The 22,439-nt window shown below is 46.2% G+C and overlaps 1 protein-coding gene and 1 long non-coding RNA gene across 2 annotated transcripts; both read right to left on the bottom strand.

The window, feature by feature from the left end:
* Positions 1–170: 170 nt before the first annotated feature.
* Positions 171–16,790, bottom strand: LOC128429233 (uncharacterized). The gene is made up of 7 exons (XM_053415505.1): positions 14,878–16,790; positions 7,045–7,115; positions 6,822–6,932; positions 6,598–6,695; positions 3,106–3,175; positions 1,858–2,145; positions 171–1,321 (listed from the first exon to the last, which is right to left on the bottom strand). Exons 1-6 carry the CDS (start codon positions 15,152–15,154, stop codon positions 1,894–1,896), a joined length of 879 nt encoding a protein of 292 aa, XP_053271480.1. The 5' UTR covers positions 15,155–16,790; the 3' UTR covers positions 171–1,321; positions 1,858–1,893.
* A 3,084-nt stretch (positions 16,791–19,874) lies between these two features.
* On the bottom strand, positions 19,875–22,195 carry LOC128429231 (uncharacterized). The gene is made up of 3 exons (XR_008333882.1): positions 21,888–22,195; positions 21,372–21,448; positions 19,875–19,982 (listed from the first exon to the last, which is right to left on the bottom strand). It is a non-coding gene; the product is annotated as an uncharacterized LOC128429231 (long non-coding RNA).
* Positions 22,196–22,439: the final 244 nt, after the last annotated feature.

The raw sequence follows: 22,439 nt of genomic DNA, 5'->3' as shown, positions 1-22,439 counted from the left end.
TAAAATAAACAAATATCAATGTAAACACAGACAACTGCAAAAAATAAAAACTGGTAAAGTTAAACCAAAGTCTGCTAAAACCTAAAGTAAACATTTTATTCATGATTAAGTCATAAAAACACACACACTAAAAAACAATACTCTGTAAATCTGAGATTCAAATCAGCATATTTTATTTATCCAGTTATTTCCGACCAGAACAACACGTGTCAGGAGGATCGTAAATAATCTGAGATGATGTGAGGTTCAACAGATAACAAATGTTTTCACATTAAAGTCAATAATAGAGAGAAAATGTAAAAATACAGGTAGAAAATAAAGAAAACATCCAAGTTCACACCCAAAAACCTGACTCACATTATAGAGTCAAACACAAACTAGGTCCATGTTTCCAGCAGAGAGACAGAATCGACTCGTTGTCTGTTTATTTCCACCTTTTGCAAACGTCACAACCGAGACATTTGTGACTTTGATCCTGTCACAGTGGATTCAGTCTCTGAAAATCGATCAAGGAATTACAGGAACAAGCTTTCTACACATGAACGGCCTCGTCAGGTTCTCGTTTCAATTACACGGCTCTGACATTTGTAAAGGTCACCGTGAGATAAGGAAGACGTGACAGCTCAGAGGAATAAAACTGAAACTAGGGAAGATGAACGCTGCAGGTTTAACATCATCCTCTAGAATCACAGTTTCCTCTCGTACATTTGGACTCTGCATGAAGAAATGTGCTGCTCAGAGGACGTCCCTGTCCAGTCCTGGTTTTCTAGCTGTCAGAGTCCATTATGTTTCCCTGTGTGCCGTTCTGTCCAGTTTGTATGAACCACAGGAGAGCATGACCACGTCTAATTGGAGAAGCTGGAGCAAAACAATGGCTAAAACTTTATTAGTGGAATATCTTATTGAATCTCATTCATCAGCGTTGATTAGCCTGGAGGGAGGAGGACACAAATGTCTCTGCTGAATCGTTTATTTCTTTTTTTTAAACTCAGAACAATAAGCCGTTGTTTCAGCAGCACTTGCTCCACACGCCCGATGTAGAGCAGCAGCAGCTTTCTGTCTCTGCACAGTGAATAGTTGTGGCAGTGGAGGAACATCCAGAGCTGCAGAACATTTCAGGACCATAGACAGCACTTCACAGCTCTACCACATGTTCCTCGTCTCCAGGAGGTAGAGCAGGAGTCCAGGTAGCATGGCCTTTTCCTCATAGAGCGGGTAGCAGTCTAATAGTCCCAGAGAAGATCTCATTACCGTCCTGGTCCTGGTCAAACATTGGTGTGTCCAAGTGCTTTGAAATCCGAATGTGGAACAGCTGAGGAAGCTGTAAATGACATGTGTTGTATTTAATGTGTTTAGAGACTTGAATCAACACTTTAACACCTCTTTCTAATATTTGCACGATAATGAAGAGCAAAGAAAAAGAACAAAGTGTGACAGGCAGATGGATCATTTGAAACTTTAAACACGTTAATCATTGTAAATTGAGTTGTTGTTTATGAGACTGTTCCCTGTCAGGACTGGTCGATGGAAGGGACATGGAAGTACACAGGAAATACGAGAACACATGAACACAGTCCAGGTTCTCCTCTGTGCCTCCTCTCTCCAAACTCATTCTAACGTGTGATGTCAGGCAGAACCTGTCTTTACATTAACATGATTTGATTGGCTGACACCTGCAGCTGCAGATTGAACAGTTGAACTTTACTCATCTTCTGCTGCATAAAAGAACAGTAAAGGAACCACAACATGGCTCCGGCTCTCAAAGTGAATGAGCAGTGTTTCCATCAGAGCCTCTGTATGTGTGAGTTCTCCGTAAACACACTGTAAATGCTGGTGTGATGGAGGTGGTGCTGATACCTGAACCTCGCGAGGCAGCCTGAGCAGTGACTGGGGTCAGAGGTGGCTGGAGTCGTCCAGAGGGTTGGAGATGACCGAGTTGTGAATGAGCATGAAGAGCGGCAGGTAGGCCAGAAAGTCCAGCAGGTCCAGAGGAGGAAAGTGTTGCAGCTGCAGCGTGATGGCCGGCTCCTGCTCGAGATGGATCCCACCGGCCTTCAGCTCCAGGAGCAGCTGCTCTGCGCTGATGAAGCCCTGCTGAGCTCCGTCGGCTCCTCGCGGCTCCTCCAGGAGGAACAGGAACAGCCGCTGCTCCGGTCATCATCATAACAGAGAAGAAATTAATTCAAAAAATGAGAAATCTGTCTTTAGACTCGAGTTGTGCAGGCTGCGTGGGTGTGCGCTCATGTGAGTATGGCTGTGTTTTTGTGTGTTTGCTCTTCAGGGCAGCCTCAGATTACCACGGCCTGTTTCTAGTCTTGTTTGAGTGCACCTGTTTGCACCGTTAATGCAGTCAAGGTAATAATTGTTGGGGGAGGAGGGCAGGCGGGGGGGGGGGGGGGGGGCGGTGGAAATAATCCCTCTGGCAATTAGCCCATTCCCCCTGCCAACCTCTCCAGTTAACAACCCTATCCCTAACAGCTCTATAATTACACAGCCTCCTCTACCTGGCCAGCGGCTCAGTTTCCACACCCACGGCCACAGGCTTTCATGTTCCTCCTGCCTTTCAGAGGCTCACCACTTCCTCGTATGAATGAGGGCCGGGCCGGCCTGTGAGCGACCAGCTGGCCGGCCAGTCCCGGTCCAGCTCAGATGAGCCGCGTGGCCCGGGCTGATTACAGGGCTGGGCGGAGTGGACGGCATGTTCACTGCTGGGCACTTTAATGAGATTAGGGCCGTGCTAATCTATGAAAAGGGAAAAGCACCCCTCTCTTCTTCTCCCTGGCTTGCTTTCCTCATTTCTATGCATGAGGGCCGAGTGCCTCTCCTTCAAGAAAAAAAAAGCTAGCTTTACAAAGACATGCTTTGGAATTGCTCTTCAAAGTGTTTACCAGTATTTATTTCATTATAATTATACCCACAGAGCCATGAAAGAGAGGCATGAAAGTGACTGATGTGAAAGTTAATCTGACGTTGCCCTGAAGTAATAGAATGCACCATGTGAAAACGAATTCAGTATAGACATGTGGTGCCGAGGTTCTCATGGCAAAATGCAGCTGAAGCCGACAGACGTATAGAAGAGTCTGAGAAACATGACTCGGCGTTTACCTTCGCTTTGAAGAGCCTCACTTCAAGAGAGCGAAAGTCCGTACTGCCGATGAGCGAGCGCATGAACTCACTGTGAGGAAACAGGAAAATCACAAATAAGAGAGAGTTAGTTTTAAAAGACGTAAATCCAACAGATTTAGTTTGTTGTTTTCAGAAAGTTGAGAGGAGATAAATCCAGAATAGTTCAACTCAGGACAGCACAGGTCAAATCCTCTGCAGCCGAGCAGCTTCTCTCATTAAATCTCTCTTGACTTGTGAATAGAGCTCAACAGTCGCTGGTCGACCTGGTTCAAAGCTTCAAACTGTTATTTAAACGTCAATGGAGGAAATTAATGAGAATTTGACTTCCGGAACCAGAACCGTTGTGTTCTCTTGTCTTTCAAACTCCTCACTCTCAACTTTCAGTTCAGAGCCAGATGATGTTAAACGACTTGTAGTGGAACTCAGTGACTGATGAAATGATCTTTAAATATCAAGTCAGAGGAGCGAACCCTTAACAAGGCTTCATGCGTCGGGGGGTTGTTGTAAAATCCAAATAAAACATAATCAATTTCATTCATTGGTCTGGACTCTAGTGTCCCAAACCCAGGAGGGTCGGCGTGAACTCTGGCTGCAGTGGTTGGCGGCGTTGGAACAATCTGGTTGTCGTGGTGGGTGATTTTTTGGCGGGTCTGTGCCGTGCGATGTTGTGTGTTTGCGGCGACGTGATGGTAAAGTGTTCTGAGCCCATTGTGGTTGCTCACCGTGGCCTGGCTGCCAAACAATGCGTGGGTACACGGGGACATCCCGCCATAGTAACGGATAAAGCTGCTCTGGTTTTGGGGCAGTGGGTGTGGGGCAGGGTGGGGTGGTGTGTGTGTGTGTGTGTGTGTGTGTGTGTGTGTGTGTGGTGTGTGTGTGTGTGCGGGGGTGAGCAGGGTGACAGGGGCTTCGTGCCGAGGTTTAGGGAGGGCAACAAGCAACCGGAGCACACTGCAATGTGACCGCTTGCAAACAAAATCTAGGTCCACTCCGACAATTAGAGGGAGAGTGGAGCGATGGGGGACACATGTCTCTGTGTGATGGGGGACACATGTCTCTGTGTCGGGACAGAGCCGTCCTGTCCAGCGTGTGGCTCAGCGACAGTCGTCCCGTCCCTAACGAGCACCCGGTGCTAATGAGCCCCTCCTCGCCGGGCGCTCAATGGCCTGTTGGAGCGAAGAATGGCCGAGCGCTAGGCCATCGAGTGCAGCGCATGCTTGAGTGCTCGCAGCGCTGTGATTGGCCCTCGTCTGCCAACCACCGTGCAGGCCGGGGCTTGATGGGGATGAGGCGAGACAGGGCAGCTAATGATCATTAATTGCACTTGGTTTGCGGTAAAAGAGTCCAAACGCTGTGGCGCTAGGGACACTGGCGTGATAATGGCTAGCGTAAACGAGGGGCTGGGGGACCAGTGGTGGACTGCCGGGAGGATAATAGCAGCATAACCCATTTTCTTTTGTCGCCGCTGCACCGGCCCCCCGCTGCCTCCACCACAGCAGACTTCTCACTTACGTAATGCCCGGCGTTTTGGCGCTCTGCTCAGCGGGGGAGCTGGTACCCAGTGAGGCAGGGGGCGCACACACACCCTGACCTAGTTTGATTTGAAGGAATTGAGAGTTGTTTTGGGGATATTTTTGAGCGGGTAAAAGGAAAAACTGTGGAGGAGGAGGGACTTGCTTTGTCAGGGTGTTTACGCGGCGGGTAGCGGGTCCAGGTTCGGTCGTCTCACGTCCCCTTTGCACGCCGACTCAGCCCGGGGAACCTTCCAGGGACACGGACACACGCGGTGACCCTCGGCGCTCCCGCGTGCACGCTCACAAATCCGACAGGCAGGGCGAGAGTGACAGTGGCAGTGTCTGGGAATCCTGCATGGCGAAGCACTTCTTGGCAGGTCATGTGACTCGCCCCGGGGGAATGTGGCGCTGTGTGAGGTGGACTTGTCGGGGGAGCACAATGCTGCAGGGACAGATGGGCTGAGTCATGGGCCGAGGCAGGACATGGGCCGAGAGGCAGAGAGAGGAGAGGGAAGTGGAAAATAAAAGTGAGAAGGGGGAAGAGTGCGATTCACTGCAAGGCAAATATATATATATAAATAAATATATATAAGTGTGGGCTACACCTTCTCAGATTTCAAAGCCCTCAGTGATCAGATTGGCTGATTGTGTAACTACTGTTGCAGCTCGTTTTTAATCTGGGATTAGAGACAACAGGATTAAGTGAAACAGGTAAGAGGATCAGTTTAGTCCAGTTGGGATGAGATGACAGAAGGACGCTTTTGTTTTCTCCTTGTTTAGGAGGCAGCTTTATGAACGCTGATCTGCTCTCTCCTTATTATTTAAATTGGAAAAAGGGAGTTCTGTGAAAAGAGGTTTAATATGGACATTCATTATCATTACTATAATTGCCTCTATACAGAGCAGACACCCTGGTCGTTCTGTGCCAGCGAGGCCGCCGGTCCACAGGCCTCCTCTAACACACGGCACAAAGGGCTGGCCGTAAATCAGAGGACCCGTGACCCTGGCCCTGTCCTCGCTGAGAGGGAGCTCTCACTGCGGGGCGAGGGCTCTGGGAGCAGGCCTTGACCCTCTGGGACCTCCGGAGTAGGCTTGGCTCCACACACTCCTGCCTGCAGGAAGCTATAAACCCCAGGGCAGGAAAAAAAAAGCGCTGTGTGTGGGAATCTGCAGCATATGGAGTTTAATAATGTAGAGACACAGGATCGCGGAGGCCGAGTTCAAGTCGGAGTGATGGTTTTCGGCACAGGGGTCAATCAAGGGCTGCGGCGGAATTATTCTCATTATCCAATGATCTGTTTGTCCAAAATTCTGAGAAATTCTTGTTGTAAATCCCCATCGTCCAAAAAAACATCTTCAAATGTCCTAAATTAATCATAATCAGTTTACAATCATGAAAAACAGCAAATCCTCACATGTGAAAATCTGGAACCGGCACATTTATGATGTTTTAAGATTTTTTGCTTAAAAAACCACTTGAGTGATTTCTTCAAACCATCAAAATGCTTGCCTATTCACATTTGATTGATTGGCTTATCTATGAATCGACTGTTATTGCAGCTCTGGGCCTCACAAACAATATGTCATAGAGAAAACCTGTATAAATCACAATTATAATAAATGGAAAGAAAATTAGCAAATCCTCATTTGTGTGAGAAGCTGAAACCAGAGAAGGTTTTGCTCATTAAATGTTGAAAAGATGCCGATTATCTTCATAATTTTGTCCCAGATTCTGTGCACATGCCATCATCCTGTCTCAACTCCTAACTTTGACCTCTGGAGTCTCATAAAGTCTTTGAAGACTCGAGGAGACGAGGATCAAACGACGCCCCACACACCACGACACAATCGCTGGAACACACTTGCGTACACACTCTTGTGCTTATTTATGGGAGGTCAGCGACTCCTCCTCCAGCGGCGTGGAGGAGGGAGGAGCGTGTCTGTGATGGTCACTTACTCCATGGTGGCTATTTTCTGAGCCAGGCTCGCAATGACGGAAAAGAGCCTCAGGTCCACGAGCCCATCTGTCATTCTGAAGTCCACCATCTCCAGGATCTAAAGAGGTTTGACAATCGACACTGTGACTGTGGAGTACGTGTGCACAAGTGTACATTTGTACGTGTGTGTGTGTATTTGTACGAGTGTGTGTGTGTGTGTATTTGTACATGTGTGTGTGCTGACCCTGCAGACGTAGATCTCTTCTTCATCCGACAGCATCTCTGAAGGGATGACGTGTTTAAGAGCAAGTAGAGCCTGAAGGGAGGAGATGTAGCCGTCACCGTCACCGTCTTCCTGCAAAGAAACACCACTGACATCTTCATCTTCATCATCATCACCATCATCATCATCATCATCATGCAGATTATCATTCAAACATAGAGGGTTTTAATCCACTTTCACTTACTTCATCAAAAGCTCTTTTGTAGTCCTCGAGTTTCTCCTGACTGAAGATACAATACTTTGCCAAGAAGTCGACTGAAAGTGGAAAGAAGAGAGAACCTGAATTCACAATAACAACATTTACATGTAACATCGTGTCAGACAGTGAAATAATTTTTGCAGCAAAGATACCGAAGAAATTGTTTTCCCTGCCTTTTTATGTGTAAGAAAACTAAATTTAGAAAGTTAGACTATTGAAGATGCCTCTTCATTGTTCCATTGTTTTTTAAATATACCAAACATTAACTTGTTATTGTGTAAAAGCCACAGAAAGTAAAGAGGTTCATAATTTCTCATATTTAACTCCTTTAAATAAAAGAAACTTAAACTGATGCTCACAACCTGGAACAGTTGATCGTTTCTTTGACTTTACAGTAATAATAGGAAAAGTCTCACAAAATAAAACTGACAATCAAATGAGGGGCTCAAACTGATGTGAACCACACCCATGAATATGTCAGTAAGCAAATCTAGGAGGCAGAGAGACTAAGAGGAAAGGGGGGGGGGGGGGGGGGGTAGAAAACCGGGGCTTTTAAGCTGCTGCCACTTCAATTTAGTAGATGAGAATGAGTCTACGGAATAATGGATCTATTCATTGGTGTGGAGAAGAAAGAGGAGCAGCAGAGTTGATATCGGTCTGGATTTAAACCCCTGGACCTCTGGGGTTTCTCCGCAGTAGCAGGGGGGCGGTTTGAATCTGCCATTTATCAGCTTAGACCTAATCAAAACCAGGCCTTCCGCAGCCTCGGCCTTTCACATGCAAAACGCGACATTCGTATCTAGTCAACTTGACTTGTTAAAGCTTGATTGATCAAAAAAATAAACCCCCGTCGGGCCGGCCTCACGCATCTGTTTGCAAATATCTGCGACGAGGATGAAGCTGCAGGACGAGGAGCCGGAGTCCAGCATGCAGCCGCCGCTCGGGGTTTAAAGTTCTGAGCTCTTCAAACGAGAGACACACAAACACACAAACACACACAAACACGTTCACACAGTGCACTGGTCAATCTGCTGAGAGTGAAAACAGCAGCTTGTAGGACAACACCGGCCCAGGCCCGAGCTTCAGGGACCATCTGGAGGAGAATTATCTGTTTGACCTGCGCTGACTTCAGACAGAAACACTGAGGCAAGTATTTCTAAATGTGTCCCGGTGGATTCGCTGATGAGAACCACACAGGTGGATCTGTGGGGACGTTTCAAATCCATCAGGAGCGCATGAGACTTTTACCTTAACTCAGGTGTTGGTAGAAAAACCTCTGTATATAAAAAATACTCTAACACTGGGTCAAACCAAGTGCTTGGCGTGTATTTATGTCGATTGCACATGCTGCAGATGTTACATAATAAGTATTAATTGAAATATGACATGATTCTTACTTATAATGAGCAGATGCATGAATACTTTATATTTTGTAAATGTAGCATTAAATTATTTTGGTACAACTTCACCTGGATTATCTACAACCAGTGTTAGAATGCAACTAAGTACATTTACTCAAATACTTTAATAACTATTGGCTGATTAAGAATTGTCACACAGGATTTACATGCAGTCAAAGAAAGAACCATTTAGATTTCCTGTCTGGATCCACACAAAGAGGTCCAACAGTTTGTCAAATCATTTCCATGAACATTACAAGATGTTGGAGTTTGTTTTATATATTTTTGCTAATTTCCCAGGGATTGATTTACAGATTTAGATGTAAACAATCAGAGGACGGATATCTATAGTGTGTGCTGTGCAGCTTGATTTAATTATTATAAATTTACGAATAACAGCCGTAAAAAAGGTGAAATGATTTGTTTGGGGATATAAAATTGTTTAAAAACACTTTCATAATGTTTCATATACTGGAAGATAGTGAGGTTAAGTCATTGGGAGAAGCTGTGCAGAGAAAATGCCGCTCAGTGAATCAGAGAGGGGGGGGGGGGGGCGGGTTCAACCTCAACATCAGCCCTGAGCATCGCCTTATTCCTTCTTATCCTCTGCTGCAGAGCACAACACACACACACACACACACACACACACACACACACACACACACACACACACACAAACCCACACCAAGGCAGTGGTGCTGGAGGGGGTCAGGGGGTCCCTGGCTGAGAGGAGCTCCGTCAGGGAATCAGACGGACAAAAGGAGCAGTGGAGTGAGAGATTGAGGGAGGAAGCAGGGGCGGGTGGAGGAGCGGGACAAAGCCCAGGCAGTAAAGCCTCCTGCCTGATAGCCTTATCTGATTCCACTCCAGCGCTTGATGGCTTTTTTTTCCAGGCTGCCTTTAAAGCGCACAGGTTGTGCTTTTGGTGTGAAGCCTAGCAGAAAATGTTAATCAACAGAGGGGCTGTGTGGAGAAAGGCGAGAGAAAGGGGAGAGTCACTCTGTTCAGGCCGTAATCTGTAATGAGACCGAGGCGACTCAGTAGCAATTGAGAGAGGAAGAATGGGGCCATGGTGATGATGATGAGCAGGGAGGTTCATTTTCTGTTTTGTTCCTTTTCTCTGGCGGAGTCACCGCTCGCGCACCGGGCCGCGGGCTGCACACAGCCGCGGGTCACAACTCATTTAACACACACTTGGACGTCAATCTCCAATGTCTGCAGCTGACGGATGAGAAACACAGCTGACTGCTCGTCTGACAACTACTGGAACTCATCTGTGTCTGATGTATTCCCCTCTGCAGCTCAGACCTCAGTGCTTTCTGCTGTGGACTATAACCTGAACCTTTTGCTCATTTAATCGAATTTAATTTAAACATAACTTCATAAAAGTTTTTTTTATGTGTTTTTCAAAACAAGGTGTCAAAACAGTATTATCTTGGTGTAGTATCTGCAGTACTATGTTCAAACCACACCCAATACTACATAGAGTACAGTGTGAAGTGCCTCTGGTGGAGATGCATGAAGTTGTCAAAGTTTCACATTTGAGAAAGTTTAGCTTCTTTTGAATTAAAAAGTTTTACAGATAATCTTATGGATCAACGCTGACACTTGTATGTTTTGTCCAAATTCCTACTTATAATTATTAACATAATTATCACTATCGTTATCGTGTTACTTGATTTATCCAAACTCTGAATATTCCTGAGTATCACTTAAATTCCAACCTCCACACAGAAACTTCTCCACCTCAGGACTCTGCTTCTACTGAGGCTCAGCTGTGACTTTCACTTTCTTCACATCAGAAAGTCTCTGGCCTTCAGATGTCAGAGGTTCGGATTCTTTTTTAAATACAAAAGTTTTCGTATAAAGTACAAGTATAAAAGTGAAATTGCTTATTTTCCTTTGTTATCTGTACTGAGCAAATGATTTTTTTTTATTATTGAAAATGTTTAAATCACATCCAGTCCAATTTACCAGTTTGTTGCCTTAACTTTACTAATAAACAACAATTACACATAAAACACCTCTATAACTCCCTGCATTGTCAGACACACACACACACACACACACTCACACATAGAGGGGTCTATTGTATTTTTTTAACGTGTTTGTTTCTCTCTTTCCCGCTTAATCCCAGACTTTTGTTTCAGCTCACCATCGGCACTATTAAAAATGTCCCATAATTCCCTTTAACAAAGGTCACATTCAGCCGCCGAGAGTAGGTGACCCCCTTTTCCAGAAGCAGGGGAATGTCAGAGTGCAACGTGTCCCATATACAACGCACAAAAATGTGTGATTAAGAGCACGAATGTAGAGCAGACACACACACACACACACACACACACACACACACACAGACACACACAAGGATAAACAGAGTCTGAACCCAACTCTAACTGCCGAATCCCTTAACCTGCATGGAGTCTATGAGAAATAGGTCTATGGGATGTTTTGGGTTGAAGCTTTTGAATATGAATCTGCTTCGACGCAATTAGACAAAGGTGTAAAAATATGGGCGAGCTGTGAGATAAGGAGGCGTGAGGCCCGAGCGTGTCGTTACACAACGGAGCAGAAGGAGGTGTGTGTGAAGGCTCCGTATCAAAGGTGGAGATGGAAATCTGATCTGATATCAGTGCGACCTGCAGGAGGTGCAGAGGAGGACACCGGCTCTCTGATTGATGAATGAGTCCCACGTAAACACGAGGAGCAAACTACGTGTGGTTAGAGCTTCTACTTGTGTTTGGATGGAAATCATAAAAAGTATAATTCAGGTACTTGTTGTTTGAGTGGGTTGGAGTTATTTATGAAAAAACAAACACTGAGGTTTTAAGTATGAATGACATTCAGAGAGTTGCACCAGTGCAGTAAAAAAAACAAACTGGGTCAAAACCTTGTATCTAACTGGGCCAAGTGTGGTTAAAGCAGCAACTGCATGAGTCCGGGATGTTTTGGCTTCATTTTTATGGTTCTGAATCATTTAGACTATTTGTCACATTTACAGTTAAAGCCTCAGTTGTTGTGTTACAGCCGAAAAGGGTCGAGCGCCACAACGGAAAAGGAGGCTGACAGCATTTGGCAGCATTCTCCTGCAGGCGCTGTTGTCGCTCCATGAAAACACGACTCCTCCCCGTCAATTTCTCCTAAAGAGCCTGACAAGTGTGTGTGTGTGTGTGTGTGTGTGTGTGTTTTGAGGGGAGGGGGTTAAAGCTCTGGCAGGAAAACAAACAAAGACACACGTAGCGGCCACACTCCTGTCTCTGGCTGCACGCCACCGGCCTCACCACAAACCACAACTTACACACACTCACACATGCGTACGCCCCCAATCAGCTTCGGCTGCAGATCCACAAGCGATACGCCCACAGAGGCCGAGTCATCTGCCGTACTGCAGGACCAGATCTCTGGAGATAACCGCACAAAGCCAAATCATCTGCTCTTATTGCCCGGCCGCTCCTTGACATTGTGCCATTAATAAGGCCTTTGTGGAGCGCTCCCTCTGTTTGGACACCGGATAATAGACTCTCTGACAGATTTACTTTGCCGTCTCCCCTTCCCCTTTTCCCTCCGTCCTGAACACAACGGGCATATTCCACCCTGCTGCTCATCAATAGGCGCGCTGTTTGTTTGCCCAGTCATTCTGGACCCATGGTAAATACATAGAGGTATTCCACACCAAAGGCTGAGCAAACAACAGGGGGGTTGCATAAAGGCACCGTACCTGAACACACACACACACACACACACGCTACACACAGCCGGCTCCACAAACACACACATTCGTAAACACCTCTCGCTTTAGCCTCGTCTCTTTGAAGCAACTGGTCTTTCTTGTTTACTTGGGAGTTTTTTGTGAAAACAGTTAGGGCTCGATCTCCGCCCACGGGCAGGAGACGGTCACGCACGCCGCCGGTGATGGTTGGGGGCGGAGTCAGAGCGACGCCGGCTTTCGAGGCCGACAGGTGTTCCGCATCAACACTGACATTCTTCGGAGACCTCCGCCCACAGAGTCCCCGACACCACGCTCGGTCACTGGTTAACAGGAGCCAAGCCGCTGCTCCATGGTGACACAAAGGAAACCACAGCTACTTGACATCAGTGTCTCTCCTCGCTCTCACAGTCTGTTCTGTCTGTTCTGTCTGTTCTGTCTGTTCTGTCTGTTCTGTCTGTTCTGTCTGTTCTGTCTGTTCTGTCTGTTCTGTCTGAACCGTCCTCAGGAGGAGACTAACGGAGCTGAAGGAGGAATAAACAGGAAATCCTATAAAACTGACCGGTCGAGGTCAAACTAAATATAACGAGAACATCTATATAAGTTAATATTCGTGTTTAACAAATCATAACAAACGCTCTCCCCCTCTCGAAATAATATTCCTGAATGTGAGACAAAGAAGAAACTTTCCTGCAGATGAGAAATATTGTTTCTGTGCCATAAAGTTCATGAACTTGTTATTATCTATGAAAAATGTTCATCTCCGTAACATGAATTTGGTTTTATCTGCTCCAGAGACTCCAAACACGAGCCACACGACAGCGAGGACAACTTGGTGGGTCACCGAGTTGAATGAGCGATGGGTGGCAGAGTACAGGACGTCAGGCGTGTGTGTGTGTGTGTGTGTCTGTGTGCATGATGGGCGAGTGGAGGGTGTATTTTGGGAATCCTTTGGCAAGTGGTCAGCGTTGGCCTGGAAAGAGACAATTATGACCAGTTAGTCCTTTTCAGAGCCTAATGAGGAGCCACAGTTACAAGTGTTACGAGTGGATGAAAAGTAGCCAACACACACACACACACACACACACACACACACACACACACACGTGCACAGGCACACACGTGCACACACACACGTGCACAGGCACATGCACACACACCCAACAAAAGGACCCTGTAGAAACACTCAGGAGTGTAAAGTGACAGATTGTACCAGGACACACTGTAAACACACCACACCCAAAAAACACAAACCCCAGTCACACAACACATCATTGTCACTTCCAGTGTAATAAACATCTTCCGATAGTTTAAACCAAACTTTAACCAAAAACTCAATGTTCTTTAAACAATAAGGAAACTGATTACGCAGGAGAAAATGTGTCCAAATCCATAAAAAGGGAAAATATACATTAATTCCACAAGAATAAAGGTGAAAATCAATATTCAAATATTTATTATGATTTTTTTTTAATTAACTTTAATGGATTCTTGCACTTATAGTAATTCTGTCACATTTCTGTCACTGAAAGCATTTTAACACAACAAGTGGGTCTTGTTTACTACAAACTCGAGGGAGCATAAAAACCTTTTGATGAACAAACACATAAAAAAAACTACAAACAGAGAACTTCATCTTTATCTGAAACCTAATTCTTATCTCAGTGACGAGCCTGCGACAGATTTTCTGAACGACAGCTTCTGTGGACACGAGGAGTTTAACAGTAATTCCAGTATTCTCTGTCTTTTATCTCTGTTTTTGGTCTCCACCACCTCCTGAGGGAAATGTACGGTTCTTCCGTGGTTAAATTCCTCAATGAGTGTTCACCACCTGATGTCTAACTGCATCTGTCTGCTGTTTGGTGCCGAGCAGGAAGTGAACACTGAGCATTTATCACTTTAACAGAAAGTTGTTGCGTAAAAAACGAGCGAAAATTAAAACGAGAGTGAATCGACAAAAAGTAAAGTTCCAGCTACATTTCACTGATCTCTTTGGCCCTGTCATGTTGGTTTCACGTGTTCATTTAAGAACATCTCCTTAAAGAAGCAGTCCCTCACAAACATTAAAGTACAAGGACACACACACACACACACACAGTCCAGCCTCCTGTACCAACACAAAAGCGTCCCGTCGGTAATAACCTTGCAGCAGAACAGTGCAGCCAGCTGCAGGGTTCTTCATCCCTCCTGATTACCGTCTGAACAAACCTGTCCAATCAGCCCCATTCATGTGAGCCAGCCCTCACAGGAGAACTCTGACCTCACTGACCCCTGCCGAGGGCCGGCCCCCTCAGCCTTGACCTTAGGTGTGGGACGCGTATTGTGGGACCCACCGGCCCCAGTGCTCGCACAAAGGCTGGGATGCAGGAAATTAGGCACTTGAGGGAAACTGGAGAACTCCTGACTAAAGTCCTGTTTTGCAAAAAAACCACAATTCTAAACAAATCAAGTGTCACATCGAGTGTTTGGTAAATGTGTGTTTGTGTGTTTGTGTTTTTCCGCACAAGCTCTTTTGTGTGAGGAAGTGAAGAAGAGAGGTGGAAACTTCAGCCTGGGAAAGAACTCTTGATTTCAAACAGTTAAGTACCATTTTCGACTATGTGACTTTGTGTTGTATTCATCTTAAAGAGCAACTCTGAATAATCTGAAAATATCCGTTCAAACTATAAACTACACAACAATCCCCAATTTTCATTTCATATCAAAACTCACAGTCCTCGAAGTTGGAGGAAGCTTTGCTGCGTCCGCTCTGCCGGGGAGCAGCCTCCTGCAGTTTGGAAAGCATGGTGAGCACCTTGGTTCTCCTCTCCTCCATCTTTCTCTCCGTCTCTGCGGTTGTGTGATCGAGACCCTCGGGGCTCCTCCGATCAGCGGAGGACCCAACACGTCCTGGATAATCCGACTCCTCCTCGGTTGGGCCTCCTTCAACAGAGCTGCAACCTGGAGCAGAGAAGCAGCAACATAAATAAGGCCTGAAGTTATTTACCATATTGTACAGGGACTAACTTTTACAATATAATCACTACAATCAACACAGGGAGAAAAAAACACATCTGTATTCATTGGCGTCCCATGAGGAAGTAGCCACTTGGCACAAAGCTCTAAAACCAGTGCTTTTACTTTAATAAACACCAATTCACATCACATTGTTCTGCTAAACGCTGCAGTCACATCTCCCCTCAGTCCTTTCAGAGCCTCACTAAGGAACGCACGCTCTCCCTGAAACCTCCATCTCCCTCCATTCTGTCACAGAGCAGCCAATTAAGAGCCTCATTATCTCTGAATACACAGGCTGCAGAATGCGCCTCTCGCTGCAGCAGCACGGAGACAAAGAGCGTCCTCAGTGCAGAGGGAAGCGTGAGGGACGCTCAGCTCGTCCTCTGCAACAGTTTGCACCAAAGATTCAGACTCTGGTCTCCGTCCTGCTTTTGAAACGCTGATGATTTACATGTGATATGTTTGGAGAAGCTTGGATTCATTAGGAGGTGAAAGTTTGACCGGCGGAGGATTCATCAAAACCATCCGAACGATTCATTCCTCCTGTCGGTGAGCGAGCAGAGGTCAGCAGCACAGATTGATGGAGCCATGTCTCATTGGACGGGCCGTCTTCCACCACGCTGCACACAATCACACGCCCCCCCCCACCCCCGTCCTACTCAAGTTTCAATGTCACCGGGAATTTATTCATCTTCTAGAGCAGATCATTCATCATTCCTTTGTGGGGGGGTTTTCATATACAACACAAACCTAATGTCCTGGACCCCAACAGTGACATCACGATTAATGTCATTGGGCAAATTCCAAAACTATCTTTCATGTGTGAAGTTTAAATTGAGGAAACCTATATATATTTATGTTTTTGAAGATATTTTTGGTGCATCATTACTTTTATTGACAGGACAAAATGTAGTTTATTTGAGTTTTAACATTCTGATACCATCGGATTACATCCGGTATAGATTCATATCTGTCTGGTATAGTCAAAACAATGTATTATACATATCAATAGATTTAATAAGGTTGAACCAATGTTAATTAACCTAATAAGTATATTATTCTGGTAGTAAGTGAGGCAGGGTTTGGGAATTCTGTGGCCTAATTTCCTTCAAATCATTTATTAAGATATGACTATCTCATATGTTATAGATATAATTTATTGCATTCCTGTTAATCTATATATTCTGCACAGAATGTTACAATCCCAGTAAAACCCTCACACTTAAGCAGCTACCTTCAGAGTATGATGATAATATTTGCACTGCCTGACTCGGCCAATCGACTAATCAAGCACTGGTTAAAATCTCCAAGCCCAGACTGTTTATATACCGTCCAATCTCTAAATCTCAGTTAACCCTCCGTCTTAAATTATTCAGGATTTGGTTTCTCCCTTTTGAAACCATTCCTATCCCAACGTCCAACACGGCCTAATCCCTGAATGCCCAGTGATTACTGGTCAGCTCAAGCTGGAAACAGGAGCCCATCTAAAAAACCACACAGAGCACGTTACCACACCAACCGCAGCATCTGAACTCTGCAGATAGATGGATTTGGCTGCGAGCGGCCGAGTCAAATCCCCTCGAAAAGGCCATCGAAGACAATAACACACACACACACACACACCCACACACACAGACACACACTGCAGCACGGTCCAGCTTCCAGTCCACCAGGCAGCGGCAAGACGGTCGGACTTGTATCTCTTTCTTTGCGTGTTTGAGAAAGGGATGAGCATCAGCCGGACAATTAGCATGCGGAGGCTTTTCACTGATGCCACCCAGAGCCTCCTCTCCTCTATCTCCTGGAAAGAATGGCAGAATGGCCCGAGGGGCGGCGTAGAAAGGAAAATCCTCACCAAATTATTATTCATGGGGAGGGGATTTCCCTTTCAGGCCCTTTCCCGACATGTCAGCCTCTCTATCAGCCCTGACAAGTGCCAATCAAAGGGCTTGAGTCCAGGTTTTTTTTTTGGGGGAAATGCTGCAGGATTTCAGAGACAATGGTCCAACGAGTCCACAGCGGCGGTGGCTTAGAGACAAAGGTGACTTGGCTACACTGTCAGTGTGTGGTCCTCGGGGGGGGGAAACGATCCTTGCTTACACGACTAATCTCTGCTCGCACCATCGTTGTCTTTCTGGAGCCTAATCTGTGCCGCAGTTTCCTCAGCTCTGCGCCGGGGTCAGTTCAGATTAGTGCTCTTTGTGGCCCCTGCTCATCGCCACATTCACCGGGACGCTAACATCTTCAGTAGCAGCTGAATGCTAAACACCGGGGTGAGCGCCGCAGTGACCGGGGCAGCGGGGAAACAGTCGCCGAACTATTATGAGGGGAGGGATTAGTCTATCTATGAATTCCTGATGAGCTCAAACGGACAAAGGTCTTATCATGAGCCTCGCTGGGGAGCACCGCCGTTTTTTTTTTTTTATCGCAGCCGATTTATGGCTCCAGTTTAATCTCGAAATCACTGAACCGTTTTTTCAATTGATCGCAAGAGGCGGATGGTTCACTGGTGTGGAACAGGCAGCAAGGGGGGGGGAAATAATCATTGAAGATAAAACATGTTTATTCATCAGCATAACTGTTTTTCGCAAATTCTGTTGCATCATGGGAAATGTAGTATACAGTTTGAATGATCCAGAGAACTAAAAGTCAGGATATCTCAGGTTTTTCTTTGAAATTTCTTACGTCTCCTGAGTTCTTCTTAAATTATATTTGAGATTAAGTTCATCAATAAAGAAATATTATATCTTTTGTCACATCAGCACCACGTCATCATTAGCATCAGGACTTTGAAAAGACTTTGTGAGTCTATTCTGAAGAAAGACGTCATCTTACATCTGTGTCGTATTCAAAGAGGATTTGTGGTTTGTCATGAAACAAGGAGATGGGTTCAAGGTTTTGGATCCAGAAAGAATGAAACTGAAAGATTCTTCTTTCTGCTAATCTCTACAGAAGTTTATCAATATATCACAGCTTTTAAAATATGAATTTATTCTCATATTACGACTTAGTAAAAAGTCAGGATACCTCCGTTTTTCACGAGTTCCTTTGCTTTTCAGACGTGCTATACTAAATCACACACTAATTGTGTTACCAGCCCATTTTCCCCAGTATCTCATATAAGTCGAGTCAAAATGAGGTCACTCCCTCCATCACTTAGCAGCACTATTGAAAGGTTGAACTACGTGCACCTCCAGGGTAACCAAATCTCACCTATCCACACAAAGACATGCCACACACTGGGCATCTTTCTGGGACTTGTGTGACCCGAGGCGTGACCTCTCCACGCCCTGCTGATGACCCTCAGCCCTCCCCCCAACAGGGTGACCATGCCTTTGGCCTCTAAAAGGTCAAAGCTCAGGAGCCGTCACCCAAATCCTCTTGGTGACATCTTTTTTTTCCATGTTTGTCTAATTCCTACAGGGCAGTTAAACAGGGAGCGCTGTTTTAAAGCTGTAGGGAATTTCACTCATTGTAGTCGAGGACAATAGACAGATGTACAGCGTGTACATTTAACAAGCTTATAAATCAATCACTCTCCAAAGAAAAGGCCTTTTATAAAAAACTGTATATCCCTGTTGGGAACAAGCAGCCAATCAGGATTTGAGTTTTGCAAAGTTAAAAGTTAAACACATAGTTTAGAATTCCTGGCTGCCCCGACAACAGCTGGATTAGGATCCTGAAAGAGTAAATATCTTTATTTATTTGCCTCCGTGTTATAGGATTTGCTCATATTGTGTGTAGTACTTTGTCCCTATATGTACATATGGTACACATATACTGTGGTTGGTATACACAGTAGTATTAATTTGTGTTCTTGGGCTATGAATGATGTGAACTTCTATCTTTAGCTTTAAGATATGAAATAATAAAACAATAATCAGATAAAAAGTTTACGAATCCCAACAGGGTCATTCCCACTGCAAGTTTTGTGAAAGCTGATTTCAAAATCTAAATCTGAGTGAATAATTAAACTCAGCCGCTCGACATCAGACGCAGAGGATCACAAAGATGAATCACTGTTGCTTCTAAACGTTTAGCTCGGCCCGCTCATCAATCTCTGATAAGACGGATGCATTTGTAACATCGTGTGAGACCACAGCGCACCACGGACCATTAGTGTTGGTGCACAATGACTGATCCTGGACCAGTGAGTCACCAGCGAACATGATCGCAGCCCGACAGACCTGGTCAAAGCAGGATGGGGGGGGGGGAGACAGGCGACCTTTCGGTTCGAGGGCGGCCACACAACTCCCCCCCCCCCCCCCACGGCCTGCACTGCCAGTTTTCCAGTGTTTGTGGTCCGTACAGTAAAACGCCGCCCCGGGACCCATCACTCATGAATGTACACAAGTCGGCCACACAGGTGAAGGTGATACCGCGAGCCAGCTGGCCTTAGCGAGGATTAGCGGGCTTAAGTGTACCGGAGGCAAGGGAACGCCAAACACAGCGCTGACAGTGAGGAGACAATGGCTCCTAATAAACCAGGGCTGACAGGGCCTGAATGGGCTTTTACCGGATCAGACGCTAACGGGGAAGACAGGCTCTTGTATTGATTAAGTATTGTTGTTATAGGCTCTCGAGACCTGGAGCCGGCTTTCAACAAGTCGGCCTGTCGTGGCGGCACACACACACACACACACACACACACAAACACACACACAGAGATCGTGGAAAACAAGCATTTTCTGGGTAGAGGTGAGGGATGCAGTACTGTGGTCGGACAGGCAGGGGGAGCATGAGGATCGGAACATGTTGGCCGACGGACTCGGGTCGATGATCCAGGACGAAGGGGAACCGGAGCCTTCGTCAGAACGGTCCTGAAGGGAAGAGGAAGACTTTTAGAAACACTTCAGGCACAAAGGAGTTGAAAAGTCAGGTGATTTCAGACATGCTGGGTTCAAAGAGCTTGTTCCCATGTTTGCAAAGTTAGCTAACTCTACGTTTGATCGGAGAAAATGAATGAAACGGTTAAACAGTCAAATTTGGTTAATTTATGATATCACGACCAAAAAAATGAACGTCCACGGCCTTCACATGGAACCAGAGGTGAAGATTGCGTTGTCTCAACTTCCTGTGATTGTTTCCAAAATCCGATCTATCCAAGTTTGATCTGGACCGAGACCACATGACTAACATTTGGTCTGTTGGTCCAGAACATACTCTACTCAAGCTTCTCTGAAAAGAAGAATTAAATTTCCATCATTTCTTATACGCCACAACAAACCTGGACCTTTGGAAAAAATAAGCTCACCCACCTGGAGAAGTGTTAAATGATCCAGGAGTGATTTCATGTTGAGGAACATCTCGTAGAATGGAAAGTTTTGAATAATAACAATAACAACTACACTGAGAAGCAGCAGCTCCTCCCACTGCCTGCCTCCAAACATGCCGCTGGTTTAACATCAGCCGCTCTTCATTATAAATAATCCAGTGGGTGAACACCGGCTTCACTGAGGTGTATTATGCAAATGGTCGTGGTATGAATCCTGCAGCTCCTCATTGTGGTGAGACATAATTGCGGGGGGGGGCCTTATGAGTCTCATTCATGCTTTTCAGGGGCTCTCTCTCTCCTCCGTCATAAAGGGGAGATTAATCGTAGATCACGTGGAGCACCTGCGTCCATTCCGCTGGAGCCCAGTACGCACAGGCCCCCCACAACCCCCCCCCCCCCCCCCCCCCCCCTCCTACCCCCCCAGTGACCCCTAGACACCCCTCTGATCCTGGTGGTGGTGCATCCTCCAAAAGAATCCCACCGTGTCGGGGCGTTTAGCCGAATGTACCCCCCCCCCCCCCCCCCCCTGGACAGAGAAGTGAGCTGGTGTAAAAAGGCTGCCTGCTCCCCGTACAGTGCCCCCCCCCCCCCCCTCCCTCTCCTGCAGGCCCGTGACTGATTAACCACACACCTGCTGCACGCCGCGTGCCCTCTGTTATATTGTGTCTCAATTATCAACAACAATTTAGCTCGTCTTGCTGGAGCGACAGTTATAAATGCACACCAGTTCCAGTTGGTAAAAGGGGGTCTTTGTGTGGGAGGCCGACTCTGTGTACCAGGGCCTGGGCTCATTGTCTGATGGGAGTTGATTCTTGAAGAGTTAGTGTTTGCTCTCGGCACAACGCGGCCACCGCTTTGAGGGGAAATCTGATAGATGGACGGAGGAGGGGGGTAGAGAGTGAAAAGCGGTTCCACGAGAGGCGGCGGCACTCACCGATTTGTTTTCCTGGCCTCTCCCCGCGGAGTCACACCTTTCAGAGATGCTGCCAGCTGTGAGGGGCCTCCGAGCACCTGACAACAAAAAAAAACCCACACACAGGACACAGCGTCAGGCTAAAGGCAGAGGAAGCAATTGTGGTGTGGCGTATATGTAAGCTGGCAGGCAGGCGTGTGCGTCCCGTGCACGGGTCTGCATAAATGTCAGCCCTGCGGCACACTATGCCACGCACACTTGTCTTTTGTGCTTGAGTGTGTGTGCACAGATATGAGTGATGTCGGGAATTAGCTCCAATTATGGCTCTAAATCTCTGAGCAAATAGTGGCAAGAAATGGAGCAACAAAACCCCGGAGGAGCACCTGTCTGCCGGAGCGTGCCAGGTGCAAACTTTGTTCTGGAGACACACACAGAGAGGAGGAGGAGGCTTCCAGCAAAGTCACACAGATTTGTACTCGTGTTGTAAACATTGCGGGCACAAATGCATGAGGACAAAAGCAGCAGGGCCCTGGTTACCAGATTCTCCTCTGCTGGTAATGAGCCAGATCCCAGTCACAAAAACATATTCTCCCTCTTTCTTCTCGTGATTTCTCCGGCATGCAAATCGCTCTGGTTTTATTTGTGCAGGTTTGGAGCCTCTGGGATTCTGCGTCTATGCCAACAGAGTGGAGGTGAAGGGATTTAATACTGTAGAAAAAAACACTTTGAATTAATCAACAACTCTTTTCAAAAACAGGATCCTTGTAACCAGCTTTCTTCAATGAACCATCTCTTCAGTGGAAACCAGTTAACCAGCAATTCACTGATATTTAGTGGAACCTACATCAACAGGATTCATGAACTGGGAACTGTTTGTGGCTCTAGGGACAAACACAGTCGTCCCTAGAGCCACAAACACGCTGATTTCAGATACTAGTGAAATCACTTCTCCATTCCTGTGCACAGTGCAAATGTCACAAACGTTATCCAAACTGGGAGAGATAAACCCGAACTATCTGCATGAATGCAAACAGCCAGATTTAAGTGAGAGATGCTTCTTTGTGATTTGGTCGAACTGAACCTTTAAAC

Source organism: Pleuronectes platessa, chromosome 22 (assembly GCF_947347685.1).
Source record: "Pleuronectes platessa chromosome 22, fPlePla1.1, whole genome shotgun sequence".
NCBI lineage: Eukaryota > Metazoa > Chordata > Actinopteri > Pleuronectiformes > Pleuronectidae > Pleuronectes > Pleuronectes platessa.
Note: the sequence above shows the minus strand (reverse complement) of the source record. Positions and strands in the feature narration are given on the sequence as shown.

Coding starts and splice junctions, on each gene's coding strand:
- LOC128429233 (XM_053415505.1), bottom strand. CDS start 15,154: ATGGTAAATAACTTCAGGCCTTATTTATGTTGCTGCTTCTCTGCTCCA. Junction 6,933..7,044: donor ACAAAAGAGCTTTTGATGAA/GTAAGTGAAAGT, acceptor GTTTCTTTGCAG/GAAGACGGTGACGGTGACGG. Junction 6,696..6,821: donor AAGAGATCTACGTCTGCAGG/GTCAGCACACAC, acceptor AAACCTCTTTAG/ATCCTGGAGATGGTGGACTT.